General features: G+C 40.0%; 1 protein-coding gene across 1 annotated transcript; it reads right to left on the bottom strand.

Moving 5' to 3' along the window:
• Positions 1–5,372: 5,372 nt before the first annotated feature.
• stx7l (syntaxin 7-like) lies at positions 5,373–14,807 on the bottom strand (the record flags this gene model as incomplete). Its single annotated transcript, XM_071534204.1, has 7 exons — positions 5,373–7,082; positions 8,096–8,178; positions 9,334–9,406; positions 9,926–10,016; positions 10,757–10,803; positions 14,362–14,499; positions 14,717–14,807. Coding segments are annotated over 7 exons (616 nt in total), but the record flags the coding sequence as incomplete, so codon positions are not given.
• Positions 14,808–15,357: the final 550 nt, after the last annotated feature.

Genomic DNA, 15,357 nt, shown 5'->3' with positions numbered 1-15,357 from the left:
ATCCAAACTAATTGAGACCCTGTAGATTTGACTTATTTGCCTAAATGAAATTCTGGTGTCTGGTATGGACACTTCTCCACCCATAGGAAACGACGAATCAAAACTTAAATAAATAAAATACAAAATTGTCTCCTAAACAGCAGCAAGTGAGCGCTCCATCCGGAGAAAGCTGGACTCACCAGTGTTCCCATCCCCTTGAGGAATGAAGCATTGATAAATATGAGTGTGCTTTCTGCAATTTACTGGCATCTTTTTAATTGATTTCTGGGTATTGAAGTTTGAATTTTCAAGCAGTTACCTCTCGCTGCCATTAGGAGCCGCAAACGTACAAAGGTGCCCAGTGCAGCTTTAAAAATGAGAGGTTGTCCATGTTAAAAAAAAAAACAGCATCTAGGCTTGCTTCATTTCAAAATTTGTTATTTATTTGCTTTTCAGTGCAGAAGGAATAAACAGCTATGCGCAGGTGTACTAAGGCTTTCTTCAGTGTGCAAGCCTGGAATTTTAACTTTGAGACAGCAGGTGAGCGCGGCGGTTTCTCCCAGTGTAGAACATCCTGTCATATACCCGAGAGCTACTTCCTCTTCAGAAAAACATCAATATTTACCAGAATACACAGAAGCCTCTAAACCTAAAAAACCCACACCCGCTGGCCTGTTTTTCTGTTCTAGTGCCAGCTGTCTTGTGTGTGTGCATGTGTCTCACCAGTGCCAGCTGTACCTCATCTTTATTTATGACTTTTTTTTTTTTTTTTTCTAAATATTCCTTTTCAGAGAGAGGCCACCACAGAGAACACACTTTGACAGCAAACACTCTGCATTCCTCCTGCAGGGCCGTAGCTGGACTCCAAAGTAAAGTTTACATTCCTGGGCTGCTGAGAGGAATGCTGCCCTCTGGGGCCCTGGGAGGCCCGGACCAGCCTGACCAATACAAATCAGGGACCAGGGACGGAGACTGCAATGCTCACTTACAGGTAAGTAAATTAGCAACTCAGATTTCATTTACAAAGGCGCTAACTCCGTGTGGCACAGATCCTCTCATGGCTGTCTAAATTAGGAGAATCCATACACAGCTAATTTTCCAGCATTGATTTTTCAGTGATAATTATTTGGAGTTGATAAATGCTGACTGGAGTGTTGTTTGTTCACTCTAAGAGCTTATATGGCTTTTGGGTGGGTGTTCAAAGTGTTAAATTCACAATATGTGAAGTTAGTTATATTAACGCTGATGATTTTGCTGTGTATTTTAAGCTGTTATTCAAATCTTTGTGGTACAGAGTCAAGTATTCAGGAAGTCAACAACTCAGGCTGCATTTCAATAGACACAAAAGATCAGACTTTTTAGTTTTTGAAGGGCTGACTTGATCTTTTCATGACATGTTAGCACCTAGTACAGTTGTGCTCCAAAGGGTTAACCAGTAGTGACTCTTATCAGTAAGACTTCTAGATAGATGTTGAATCAAACCCTTTACCCTGAAATAAACAACTGAGAATGAATGCTCTATTATTAACAAATGATTTTCAGTTTCTATTTATATGATTGTACTGACAGTGAGTTGACCCCAGCATGGCATCCTGTACGCTTCAGTGAGGCCTAAAAATACTGACAGCATCTGGAGCCATAGATACTGCTTTGTAGACCTGCTCTGATGGAGAAGAGAGGAGAGGGGAGGAGAGGAGAGGAGAGGAGAGGAGGGCTTGAATTCAGGTCCTCCAGTTGAAGGGTGGTCTCAAGTTTGATCTATACTAATTAACATAAATCTGATCTTCCTGTGACTGTTTTAATGAGGAAACATCAGATTCAAGGAGAAATCAATCTGACAAAGGTCTAGGTTTCATTAAATATGATTACAGATTTGATTATTCTACTATTGTCCTGAAAAAACAGTTAAGCCATGATACAGGGTTAAAAAACAGATCTGTGCCTGTGGAAATGCAGCAATGATGATTAGATGATGTCTTATTGTATGGAGACGGATCTATGTATGTAGTGTTTACAAGGTCATGTGTTAAAATCATCATCTGCATGTGTGTACTAAATGTTGAGTATTGACAGTATACAAGAAGGTTAGTATAGATCCTCTAAGGATTGTGTTATACTTGGACATAGTCGTGATGGAAATGCTCTCAACAGTGATTCAGCTCTAACCAGAACTCTATACAGATGAATCCATGGAAAGAATGATGAGGGCTAATAGTTTTACATGGTGATACATATGGTATGAACTTCTAAAGTATGGTAAAGTGATCCTGCACTGCCCCCTGCTGGCTACAATGATTCTTTATTTTGAGCTGAGAAGTGGAAGTTTAAATTAAACATAAAGTGGTTGAAGGGACGTATATCTAATCCATATCCACATAGAAATCTATTAACTCTGTGCCACTAGTCTGATCTTCTCACTGCTGTTTCAACACGGTGAAATCAATTTCCACATGGTTCCTCTTTGTCTAGACAGCAATGAGAAGATCAGATTTTTGCCTCAAAGACAAGAGGGTTTGTGAGTGTAAATCCAGCTTTAACGGGAAGTTTTCCATTCAGTCGGCACGTATAACTGTTGTGACTAGGAGTGCATGGAGAGTTCAATAAAAACATTACCTAAATTTCATCTTCAACTTTATCCTGAACTTATTTTTCTGACTGTGGGCATGCCTGATTTATAAAGAACAATTACAACTGTGCACATAAAAATTTATTCACCTGTATGGAATACTGTTGTTATGCTAGAATTACACAACCTTCAACTGAAATATCACTATTTTACTATATTTCAATCAATATTTTGGGGGGGGGGTTAATGACAGAGTTGTGTCTCCTCCACTCTTTCTAGATTGGGTCCCTCTTTACCCCAAATAAAACCTGGAGGAAAAGGAACAAACATCAAAATGTGACCTTCGTGCGACCCAAGAACAGTCTCTGCAATGTTCTAGAATATTCAGAACAGCTAACTTCAACCAACACTGTCCATATTATCACTTTTAACAAAGCTTCAATGTTGCTCCATTCACTGCAGCCTGATATTTGTGGAAAGGAAAACTCATAGCAACTTGTTATTTCCACCCTCAGTCTCCGTCTCTAAACCAACCTCTGTTCTAATGACGCATCCAGAATAACTAACTTCAGTGTTTGTCCTGATGAGGTATCTGTCCAGTCAATGGCTCCTCCTGTCACCCTGCATCACAGCAGACTGATACTTCCACACCCCGTCTCCCCCGTGAGTCCAAGCTCTGCTCCCTGCCAGCACAATTTTGTCAGCGGGGGATGTGACTAAAACCTATGGCTACTCCGCCCTCTGATTTGCAGCAGCCTGTCATAATTTGTAATTCTTCCCCTGCCTGCTGAAGGCAATATTGCCCGTCTCCATTGCTCCCAAATGTTGCTTGTGTAAGGAAAACTCATCAAGATGTTGCTTCCACCCACAGGCTCAGCCTAGATTACTGTCTGCTTAAATGACATATGGATTGTAGTTCAGCATTTGTTCAGATGAGGTATGTGTCAGTCAAATAAATGCAAAGAAATGAATGGCCGAACAACCTCCTTAAACATTTGAAAAAAATTCCCAGAGTCTCTATCCACCCTTCCTGTCTCCATTTCTCTCACCAGGTCAAACTTTCCTCAGCCTCCACACCTGTGATATTTCTGTCTGGAAGGAAAACCCTGCTCAGTGTTTTTTTGCAGCTACCTGCTACTTCCACCGTCGGTGAGCAGCCCAAAATATATTCCCTGTCCTACTGACGCTCAGTTCAACTCGTTCCCTGTCCCGGTGATGTAATCAGGACATCGTGGCCAAATCCTCCTTGCCAAGGAAACCTTTACTCTCTGTGTGTGACAGTAGTCTGTAACTTCCACAGCTCAGTCCAACTCCAACATTTTCTGTCCTGAAGTGCACAAGCAAACTTCTGCCTGCTTACTGATCTCATCTTCTCATGGCTGTCTAAACCTTATTTTCTACAGTCTATAATCTAAGCAGTGAGACAACATAGAATCTGGCTTTGGCCTCTCGATGGGCCAGATCTTCTCAAAACTGTCTCCAACAGCTATATACAGGGGCACAATAACATGGAATTTACTCACCATTTAGTAATTGCTCCTCCCTGAATTATTTTTAATAACAAAGCTATTTTTACATCCAACTTGATCTCATCTTCTTAAGGCAGTCTAAAAAAAGGGGGGGGAAAAAGAAACTCCTAGAATACAATTTGTATCTCTTTGTGCTCCAGATCTGATCTTCACTTGGTTGTTTGAACTGGGAGAAACCACACAATATAATTTCTGACAGCAAAATGAAGAACAGATCTGTTCCACTGTCAGTCACTGAGCAGCTATACTGGGGCAGGTGGGGGTTCAGTGCCTTGCTCAAGGGCACCTGGACAGTAATTTATGGACAGTAATTCACTTTCCTCACCCACATTTTCCTGGTCGGTCCGGGGATTCAAACGGTCCACTTCCCTGAGCTCTAGGCTACTGCTGTCCAAACAACTTGAATGTTCTACTCAGGCCTGGGTTCAACTCAGTTATGATTCAGTTCAAAAAACGCATGCAGGGGTTGCCATATCCAAACTGGTCTTTTCTAGTCTAGTCTTGTTTATTTATATATCCCTTTACCTCAACAACCTAAATTGAACCTACATTGCAGCCAGGTTCAGTTTAGATGAATCAACCCATGAACCCGACCTGGTACTATCTCAGTTCAAATCCCACCACAGGGCATATTTTGCCCTCACATCAACTTGTTTCCTCAACCCCCCTCACTCAGCCAAGAACATTCCCTGTTAGATCGATGCAGAACATCGGCCAACTTCAGTGAACTCTGTGTTTGTTCTGGTCTCTGGTCAGTCAACCGCTCCTCTCTCTGTGCTTTAGAGATGACTGCTCCCATTCTCTGTCTCAGCATAAAACTCTGCAAACTCAGCAGTTTTTGAATTTTTGCTAAATTTAAAATCTTGAAAAAAGGTAAATATATCATTTCCAAACACTATTTGAATATTGAAGAATATCCATTTTCTGAAGTGAAGAAATTTAAAGTGAGCCCACCCATTTTACCAGAAAGGCACTGATTGCCCCATCACACTCCTGCCTATAAGGAACAGCTTCACATGCCTCAGACCCGTCCATAGGGAGACTAGTGCTTTCAGAATAGGACTGACATGTTAAAAAAAAATCTGGTTAACTTGGACGACATGGGAGTCACTTGCAACTAAAAGTCTGTCATTGACTCTCAGTAACCTGCCAGTCTGTTTTCTGTCCTCCTTCCATTTGTTTTGTAGTTTGTGTAAAACTATCACTCTCATCCTGTTTATGCAGTGTAGGTGACTGTTACGCTATGAAGAACCAGTGGACCATCACAAAAGAAAGTCAATACTCAAACAAGCAGCATCTAGGATTTTTTAATATGTTGAATTAAATATATTATTTCATGCAGAACAATGTAGTCGTGCACAAACATTTGAGGCCTTTCTCAGAGTGAAAATTTCCCAAGGAAGAAGTTTTGGAACAGTAAATGCAAAAAGTATTTTAAGTAGTAAACAGTAAAAAATCTGATAATTTGTGAACTTGTGAACTGAGGTTCAGTTAATCCATCTGATTTATTCAGAACATGTTAGGCAGCACAAACTCTTAATATTAAAAATATATACACGGTCAGAATTTCACACCGGGGTCAAATAGTAGTGGCAAATAATTCTTAGTGTTTTTCTTTAACCTACTTGGACTCCTGGATGGTTTGGATTCACTGTACCAGGGCAGTTCAGATAAGTTGTCAAAAGTATTGGAAATTGCCTTTTGACTTTGACTGAGTTTTATCTAAGTAGGCTAAAACAAACCGTAAAACATAACTGCAAGTATTATTTGACCCCGGCCTGCACTATTTACATATTGTACTTACATATTTGGTGTGTAATCATCGGTGGTACGACTGCATACAGCAGGTGATTTGTTGAACAAGGTAACGTACCACGCTCCTCTCCTGATTACATGGAATGATTGGCTGATACAGACACAGGAGTGTAATGTCCTGACCACAGATTTAGGATTGATATTAAGGCCACTCCTTGATTTATCATGAGAATATAAGACCATGCATTTGAATAGAAATTCACTAATTATCATTTGTTATTCATTAGAAGTGTGTAGGATCACAGGTTGATAGATAATAAAGGGGGTATTGTCCTCACACAGAGCACTGCATCAGAATAACCAGTTTGGCCACATTGCACCATGGCTGGGTTCTATTTACTTTCAATTCATGAAGTGTATTTTATTCACAATTCAACAGCTGAAAAAACCTCTAGTGTGACAGGCTTCTCATATCCAACTGGAGAAGAGATAATTACGAATGCAGCTGCAGCGTTATTAAAATCTGAAGTGATTGATTTGAAAGTTAATCAGCTCTTGCTCAGCTGTGGGCACCAAGTTGCTGATTCATTACAGCTAGAAATGTTGGCGGTATATTATGTAACCGTTCCCTCCATGACATCACCACACTTTGTTTATCCCCACCTCTGAGAATCAGGTGAAGAGTAAAGCCTTCACATGCTTTCCTTACATCCTCTAATGCCTGAATCAGATTTTAAGCCCCCTATAAAACATTTCATTTAAACAATTGATTAAAACAAATTCATTAAAAGCTACCAGTGCTAGATTTCACGGTGTGTGAAGGAGTGTATGGTCCTAACACAGAGGAATACAGTATGTTAAAAAAAATCAGTGTATAACAATGATTTCACATGATGCTCTGAGTTCACCTTATGTCAAATTAATCTGCTTTTAACCCCCCTTCCCAAAAAACAAAAAAAATCAATACAATCAAGTAGAAAGAAAGACAGATAGACAACGTACTCTCTTAATGACTCCCCACATGAGGGGACTGAGAAGAGGAGGCGGCAGGGGAGAGGAGGGGTAGTGTAGCCTTTGTCAGCTCCCCAGATAGTGAGTCAACGGGAGAGGAGGAGGAGGAGGAGGAGGAGGAGGAGAAGGAGAGGAAGAGGAGGAGGCCTTCATTTGACAGCGCCCCAGATGATGAGTCCTATAACAACAGCAGCTACAGCCAACACTATCACCAGGATGCATATCTTCTTACGGGAGCTCCGCTGGGAGAAAAAAAAAAAAAAGAACAAAACAGTTGTTTTTTTTTCTACAAGCAGTCAAGTAATAAATAAGTACAAGGGACAACAATCCAAATTTTAATGAAGCGATGGGTTTTTGGTCTGTCTGTCTCAGACTGATGGTTTTACTCTAAGTGACTCATAGTTTTGGCGCATCCTGGATCACCTTCCTACTCTGCTTTTTCTATTATCTTCTCCTCTGTACCATCTTCTCTTATCCCTTATTTACCCAAGCAAGTTGACTAAGAACTTGGTTAAATAAGGGAGTAGTTGCAAAAGGAGGGCAGGTCTCACACACACACACACACACACACACACACACTTTGCCACCTGGGAGGAGCACAGTGAAACCAGTCCGTCTGTCCTGTCTTTGCGTCTATCTTTCCTCTTGTTGAGGAAGGAATGGAAAAGTACCTACACTAAGCAACATTCCTACATGCTCACTTAATATTGTGGAAGAAAACTCAGGCAGTTTGACAGGTTTATTCAATCTGCAGGTTGGGAGCCAAAGAACTCAAACTCTGGATGATTTCACAGAGTTTTATACAGTTGAATCATGATTATGTTAATACAGATAGAATATAATAAAGCTATTGGTCAAAAAGTATAAGGTCATATAAACAAGACTGAACAACCAATGACAATTATAGTTTTAGCACTTAAGGAGATGCGTAATAAGAGGTGACCACCCTCTTCTAGAAACCAACAAGTTTATTATTATTTTGCCAAGGCCACTTGGTCAATGTTATCTATGAGATTTGGGCATTTGCACATTCCAGGCTCACAGCTCTGTGAGAAACACACAAGATGTTACTTTAGAGTTTAATCTTATAATGGTGAAGCAGATTCAGTATTCTTGAGTTTTAGGCACTTAAGGTTACATATTAAGGGAGGATATAGGAATGTTGCTCAGTATAGGTACTTTTCCATTTCTTCCTCAACACCCTCTTCTGTTTGTCCTCCTCTCCATCCTCTGATACAGTGTTTTTTTTTTTTACCTGGTAGTCTGCAGCCCGTGCCAGCTGCTGTGTGCCGCTCTGGACGCTCAAGTCAGCATTCTCCACATTGGCTTCTATACTGTCTGCAGAATGCACACAGAAAAACACACGCGCACACACACACACCAAGTTTTAAAATATAGACAGGTGCAGTAGGTGGGCAGAAAGGGGAGCATGCACTACTCAACACTACACAGTCCCATCTGCCTGTTCATTAGAGGAGTAGACAGAGAAGGTGAGTAAGTGTAGATAGGATCACCTGTTTCATTTGTCACAAAGATTAACAAGAGGCACTTGAGCTGCCTAATGTCCCACCATAATCACTGTGATATATTGAACATAATTAGGCATACTAATGAGGTAATTAAGCTAATCAAAGCATTAACTAGTAAATATTTCTGTCAACATAACTATCTCCACATAACACATGGGGAGGTCTATATCTTAAAGTCACACTGAAATGAAAATGAAAAAAGCTCATTCATTCAACTGTCACCTAGTCTCAATTTAAGCCCAAAAAAAAGAATTTTATTGTATTTTTAGATCAAAATCTAATTTCTTTTACTTCCTGGAAAACTTCCAGGAAGTTAAAAAAAAGTTGCTTCCTGGTGACTTTATCGTGTACCAGGAGACTATCAAGAGATTTATGAACAACCCCACCCCTCCGCCCTTCCCATCAAATAAAACTGTGCTTCTCTCCCCAACTGATATCCCATTGGTTCACACTTCACATTAAGGAAGCAAGACGCTCTCAAAATGCTGTTTCATTGAGACTTTAACGCATTAAGGAGTTACAGTAGTTCCAAGAAAATCTGTTATTCCTCATGAATATGCTAATTTATGCAGCAAGGCTCCAAAATCTAATCAGATCATCTACTCTATCGGGGGAACCTGTGGTGTAAATATGACGCTTCTATCACGTTTGAGTTATTGTGTTCACAAGAATGTGTCAGACAGACAGACAGACACGCATGTAGCATGATGGCGGGACATAAAAACATGAAGATACATTTTCATACCAGAAATATACTTTTGCACGTTCTGTAAAACATATCACAACTCCTCGAAATCATCTTGCAACCATGTGGGGGATCCCGGTCCCCAGGTTGAGAATCACTGCTACTGACACTCTAGACAGGCTCTGTGTAGATACTGAGTAGGTAGAGGTTTCTATTATAAACAGGTACATTAAGGGAGGAATAGATAGGTAATGTATGTGGAGTGTCTGCGCTGCTCACCTATCATGTCTCCCTGCTCATGCACCATCATCCCCAGGTCCTTGAAGATGTCATTGATATCTGTGATGTCCGACTGAACAGAAGAACACAAAGCAAAACAGGTGACTCATGTATAAGGGGTCCTTGATGATGTAATTCATATCTGTGATATCAAGTGTAGGGCTGCAACTAACGAATATTTTCATTATCAATTAATTTATTGATTATTTTTTCCGTAATCAATCAATCTATAAGATATACCAGATCCCACAGTGATGTCTTAAAATTGGTTACCTAGTCTGACCAGCAGCCAAAAGTAATTGTAAAAGTAAAAAGGTAAAAGTATTAATTTTAGAATTATATGAAACTGAGAAAAGCAAGCAAATCTTAGCAGTAACCAGAAAATGTTTGATATTTTTACTTGATAAATGACTAAAGCGCTTCATTGATTATCAAAATTATAATCAATTAAATTTCTGTCGATCGGCTCATCGAGTAATCGAGTAATCGACTAATCGCCTCTGCATTAGTCAAGAGTGAACACAAAAACACAAAGCTGATGATTCATGTATTAGCGGCCATACTGATTTTGATGTGTGATTTGTATCTGTACCTCCAGCTGCCTGATGGACGACTCTCTCTCCTGGATCAGCCTCAGGTCCTCTTCAGTGATGGCCTCAGCCTGAGCCTGCACCTGGGCATCACTGCAGTAGCAGACATACAGTATATTTCAATAAATAATACAACAAAATGCTAATGAGACAGGTCTCTGGGAGATAGCTTCACCCTGAGCTTGCACTTCGGGGTCACTGGAATAATAAATATGGATGGAAATACACTCAATAAGGCAGCGGAGCATAAAAATAATGGAGATCCTCTGCAGTGAAGGTTTCAGTTTGGGTCTGCAAGCCACTGGAAAAAAACAATGAAAATAGGATAATAAGAAGCATACAGTCAACATGTTGCCTCTCACAAACAGAGGAGTGTCGCCTTCGGTCCTGTCAGTGACAAAACTGACATCTTTAAGCTTTTTTCACTGACTGGACAATCAGAACATGAGCTCACTATGGATGTTTTGACTGAGGATGACTATGGGCAGCTGAAGGACAGTACAATAGTATAAATGTGTAATATCAAGAACTAAACAAGCCAATGTGTTACACTATGTTTTCTAACAGGTATTATCTCAAGAATAGTATGAATTTCCAAAAGTTGACTGTTGTTCTCCTTTGATTCAAACATACATAAAGTACAATATGAATAGTTATAATTATCATATCCAAGATCGAATGTGGAAAAAATGCTGCTCCTAAACCCTGGGTATCACTGAAGAATATACAGCATATTATAATAATAATAAATAAAATAAATAATACATTTTTAGAATAAAGATTCCAGTACTACTACTACTAATGATAATATTGATCAGAAATAGTTGACCCACCTTTGTAGAGAGGGCGCATATCCAAAGCTGTCCTCAGGCTGGCCTCCCTGTTGAAGTCAATGAAAATTTAGGGGTCTTAGTAAAGGTATCTATTATAGTAACAATACTGAAAAGAACATTCTTTACAGTAACTATGGGTACACCAATGATGCAATAGGAACAAGGTGCTATAATACCTACAGCACCCGTAGCTATAATACCCACACAGTCCATTAAATATAATTTGATTTAAGAACTAATCTAGTATCGGCGGAATAGTTCAATATCAACAAACTCATGCATGTGTTGGCCTATCAGAAAATAAAACTGTTTTTTACCTGCCAAGCCAACATACACTAAATGTGCAACATATTGGGGACACTTTGCATGACATACACTGATGAGGTGAATTCAGGTAAAATCCATTATCGATAATGCTTCTTTCTTTCTTTCTTTCTTTCATTTTCTCCACTAAAAGTATCTGCAGCTCAGAAATTGTAAGTCCTACAGCAACCATATTTGGCAGGTGGGCTCCTATGGCGCACCGCTACTCAGGCAAGGCAGCCCATGCACATTGGCCAGATGGTGGAGCTATAACAAGCAACTTTACGTTTTGGCCAATAACTTCTGAACCGTGTGTCGTAGACTGAAATATATATCTATAAATATAAATATATCACTTTCAATGTCCACCATATTGCATTGTCCGTCATTTTTAATTATTTAAGAAACACTTTTTTCGCTACTCCTCCTAGGCCATTCATCCAATTAACATGAAACTTGGTGTGGAGAATCTTGGGACCGTCCTCTTTCAAAGTTGTATAAAGGTTATTGATAGGTCAAATGGTTTGGCTTTTATTGACCAATAAACTTTTAACGAAACACGCCATAACACTAAATTGGCCTTAACTCATTAGCCATTCATCTAATCAAGCCAAAATTTGAAACACATGTTGAGAAATGATGCGTGAACACACCCACAAAAGCATTTTGAGCTGTACCACTAGTGGCGCTACAAATGCAAAAAGTTCATATCTCATAATTGACTGCATAGATTTTTATGAAAATTTTTACACATGTTCTAGGATGATGTCCAAGTCGATCCATGAAATTTGGTCATTATTGATGAAAGTGGGCGTGGCTTATTGCATAATAACCAAATCTTCATTGGTAATAAAGTCACAACTTCAAAAATTCATTAAAAACAGCCGTATGTCCTAGAGAGCTGAAATTTTCAGGACATGTCGGCTGAAGTGAGATAAATCTTTCGTACACTGGTATCTACCCCCGATTCTGAGGTTGCCCCCTTCTGTTTATAGCAAAAACTGACTGTGATCACTGTCCTCCTAAACCGTACGTTACAGGAAAAAAACAACATGATTTTTGAAATCGCCATACCTTAATTAGTAAACAGCCCAAAAATTATAATGATATCTTGAAAACTGAGCGCACAGTAGATGGAAATGTGCAGCTGCAAATAGTTTGATAAATTAAGAATGTGATATGTTCAAGGTAGTTTGATCAATCTTCATCAAACTAAATACAAATGATGTCTGGACTGTCAAGATGATGTCTGTAAAGCCATATGCACATTGATTAATGTGGCACGCTAGTACAGTTATAATATTCTTTCTGAGGCTTTCAATATGGGTTGGACTAGCACCTATGACCTATCACTTGTCCCTTTGTTTTGTTCCCCACTGTCCCTTTGTTTTGTTCCCCACAGGTCTTTGGACCTTGTGGTCCAAAGACCTGAGGGAGTTCAAGTCCCTTATGGGCTTTGACCATTTTGAGTTTCATGAAAAGTAAATCAACACTAAATCACACAGTGCAGAAAACTCAAAGCAGGTGTTTGACATCATCTGTCAATGGCAAAATGGCTGAATGTCATCACTGATTGGGGTGTGGCCAGACTTTTCAACCCACAGAGAGCAGTGCAGCAGCAGTTTTCTGGCCCATGTGACTTAGTATTGTTTTATTCATTAATGGAGAGCACTACAATGTTCTATAAAGTGATTAGCACTGTCAGTCTGTCAATCATAGGTTGCAGTATCACACTACTTCTCCTTTTAGTTTCTCCTCACTAAACCTATAACAGGCATTTGGCTCAGTAGGTAAAGCATCAGCCTTTCATGTGGGTTCAAATCCAGATTTGTTCTGTCCAAAGTCGTTAGTCATTAAGGACAAGTAATAGAAAGTTTGGCCGTTGTGAACAACTCCTGCAATGAAAAGATTAACTTGACAGAAGTCATGGGCCAACACAAAAGCCGGTGTTAGACTGCATGTTTGATTTTCGCAACATGTCAGTTTTTGTGTGTCTTTCTGCCTTCTGTAATGTTTTGTCTATCTGTCTGTCTTATCAAATTGTGCTTGGACCCCGCAATCGCTGCTTGCAGCTATGTTCTCTTATTGATTTCCCTTATTAAATCTATACCAATAACAAATGAGGAGATGTAGATAAAGAGAAGCAGACGAGGTAGAGAAGGATTTTTAACCTTTGAGACAATTGAGATGTGGATTGTGCAAAAAGGGCTGCAACTCAGTATCAGGATGATGTTTCTAATATTTTGTACATTCAGTGTGTGTTACTGCCCAAGTATTCAAAGCAGTAAGGAACTGTTCCTGCTTATCAGCGTGAATACAGCAGATACAGGTAGTTCTCTGTGTAGGGAGATAAGTGGGGAGGGAACAGAGTTGCCAAGCAGCCGCTCCTGAGGGAAACACTAAACAGTCGCAAAGGGACTGACACAGTGCTGCTGTCAGAAGAATATCTTGTAAACCTTTCTTTGTAAACTTTCAATTCCAATAAAAATGAATAAAATACTTTTTAGGTTACTTATATCTGCTTGTTTCATTTAATTTAACTTAGGAAATCTATGAGAAACCAACAACAAAAACACAGTCTTTTCACAACTGCATCTCTCCCTGATCCAAGTGTAGAAATAAACAAAAATGTATTGTCGTGGGAACAGGATAGTTGAGATATCTCCACAACTTGGTTTGAGTCCAGCTGTGGCCAATGTCACGGATTGCTTTAAAACGAAACATGCATGTCTATATAAACTCTACTGTCAGTGTCTGTAGAGTTCAGAGACAGAATTGTGAGGAGGCATAAATCTGGGCAAAGAGTATAAAACAACTTCCAAAGAGTTGGGAGATCACAAGAGCTCCATCCTTAGGACATGGAAAATTATGGAACTACCCAGACTATTCCTAGAGCTGGTTGTCCAACCAAACTGAACAACTGAGGAAGAAACTCTGTATGGCCAGGTGGAAGCCACTCTTGGAAAGACTCGCAAGGATAAATGGAACAATGAATGGGACCACATACAGGCTAATCCTTGAGCAAAACCCGTATCTTGAGTCTTGAAAGACTTGAATTCCACTGAAGATCTATTGGACGACCTGACGATAGCTGTTCGACGCTGGTACAGTATATTCTCACATCATTGGCAACTCACTAATACCTTGTCATGTCATTGGCTAATCTCATTGGAACATTCACACATCACTGGCCGCTCAATGATATCTCGTCTCATCATTGGCTAATTACCCACTGGACTGCTCCTACCCTTCTGACATCATTGGCAACTCACTGATACCAAAACTCGTGATTGGTTACTCACCGATACCCTGGAGCTGGCTCTGACTCGGGCCACAAACTCTCTCTCTTTGTCGGCCACCTGGCGCTGGGTCTTCTGGAAGCTGTTCAGGGCGCTGGAGAAGTCATTCACCAGACGCTCCTTCTGCAGCTTTCTCTGCCGCTAAAAGACACACAATAAAATATTAAGAGAGTTGGCTCTAAAGTTAGAGAGTTAGCATTAACAGGTTAGGGCTTGTTTGGTTTAATTATAGTCTGGTCTGTGGTACCTAATCAGTATTAATAAGCAGGGAGGGGATTATGTTGATCGACCAACCAGTTTGGCTAATAAGAGTTATAGTTATGGTAGTTATGGAGGAGTTTAGTGAAGAGTTTAGTACCTGGTCAGGGCCAACAGGCAGGGAGCTGAACACCTTGATCAGTCGGTCCGTCTCCTTGGCCAGCTGGTTGCTCTGCTGCTGTTTCTGTTGCCTGGTATCCAAAGACAAAATGAATTCACCCAACAATACAGGCTTAATCCTTTCTAAACTGATAAAGCACAGATAGACTGGATAGATTGATAGACTGACAGATCAATGACAGCGATAGATGGATATCTTGGGACTCTACTTGCAGTGAAACAGTGAATTAGTCTGACCAAACACACACAATTGTACATTATTATTGTTTAAAAGAGCAATGTTCAAGAAAGGCTGACTCTTTTTTGGTGGTTTTGATCGAAGCACTGCAACTCCTTTTAAAAACCAAACATAAACCATATGACCAAACCCTATAAAACTCACAGATATTGGCATCGCTAGTGCCCCAACCTGTTCCTAACGGAGACACTCGGAGTGAACAGTCAGATACATACCAGGTGGGAAAATGCACACCAGCCACATGCTATGGCTTGTAAGTTTGTCTACCCTAGCAACCACTTCTGGCAGGTAACTCACCATCATGTGGAGGTTATTTTCTCTGCTTAGAAGCTTCAATCGTGAACGGACTATGTTTATAATTTAATCTGGCACATGCGTGTTAC

This window comes from Centroberyx affinis, unplaced genomic scaffold (assembly GCF_046629955.1).
Source record: "Centroberyx affinis isolate AG114_WGS23_722 - 3 ecotype Tasmania unplaced genomic scaffold, CSIRO-AGI_Caff_v1 ptg002497l_1, whole genome shotgun sequence".
Lineage (NCBI taxonomy): Eukaryota > Metazoa > Chordata > Actinopteri > Beryciformes > Berycidae > Centroberyx > Centroberyx affinis.
Note: the sequence above shows the minus strand (reverse complement) of the source record. Positions and strands in the feature narration are given on the sequence as shown.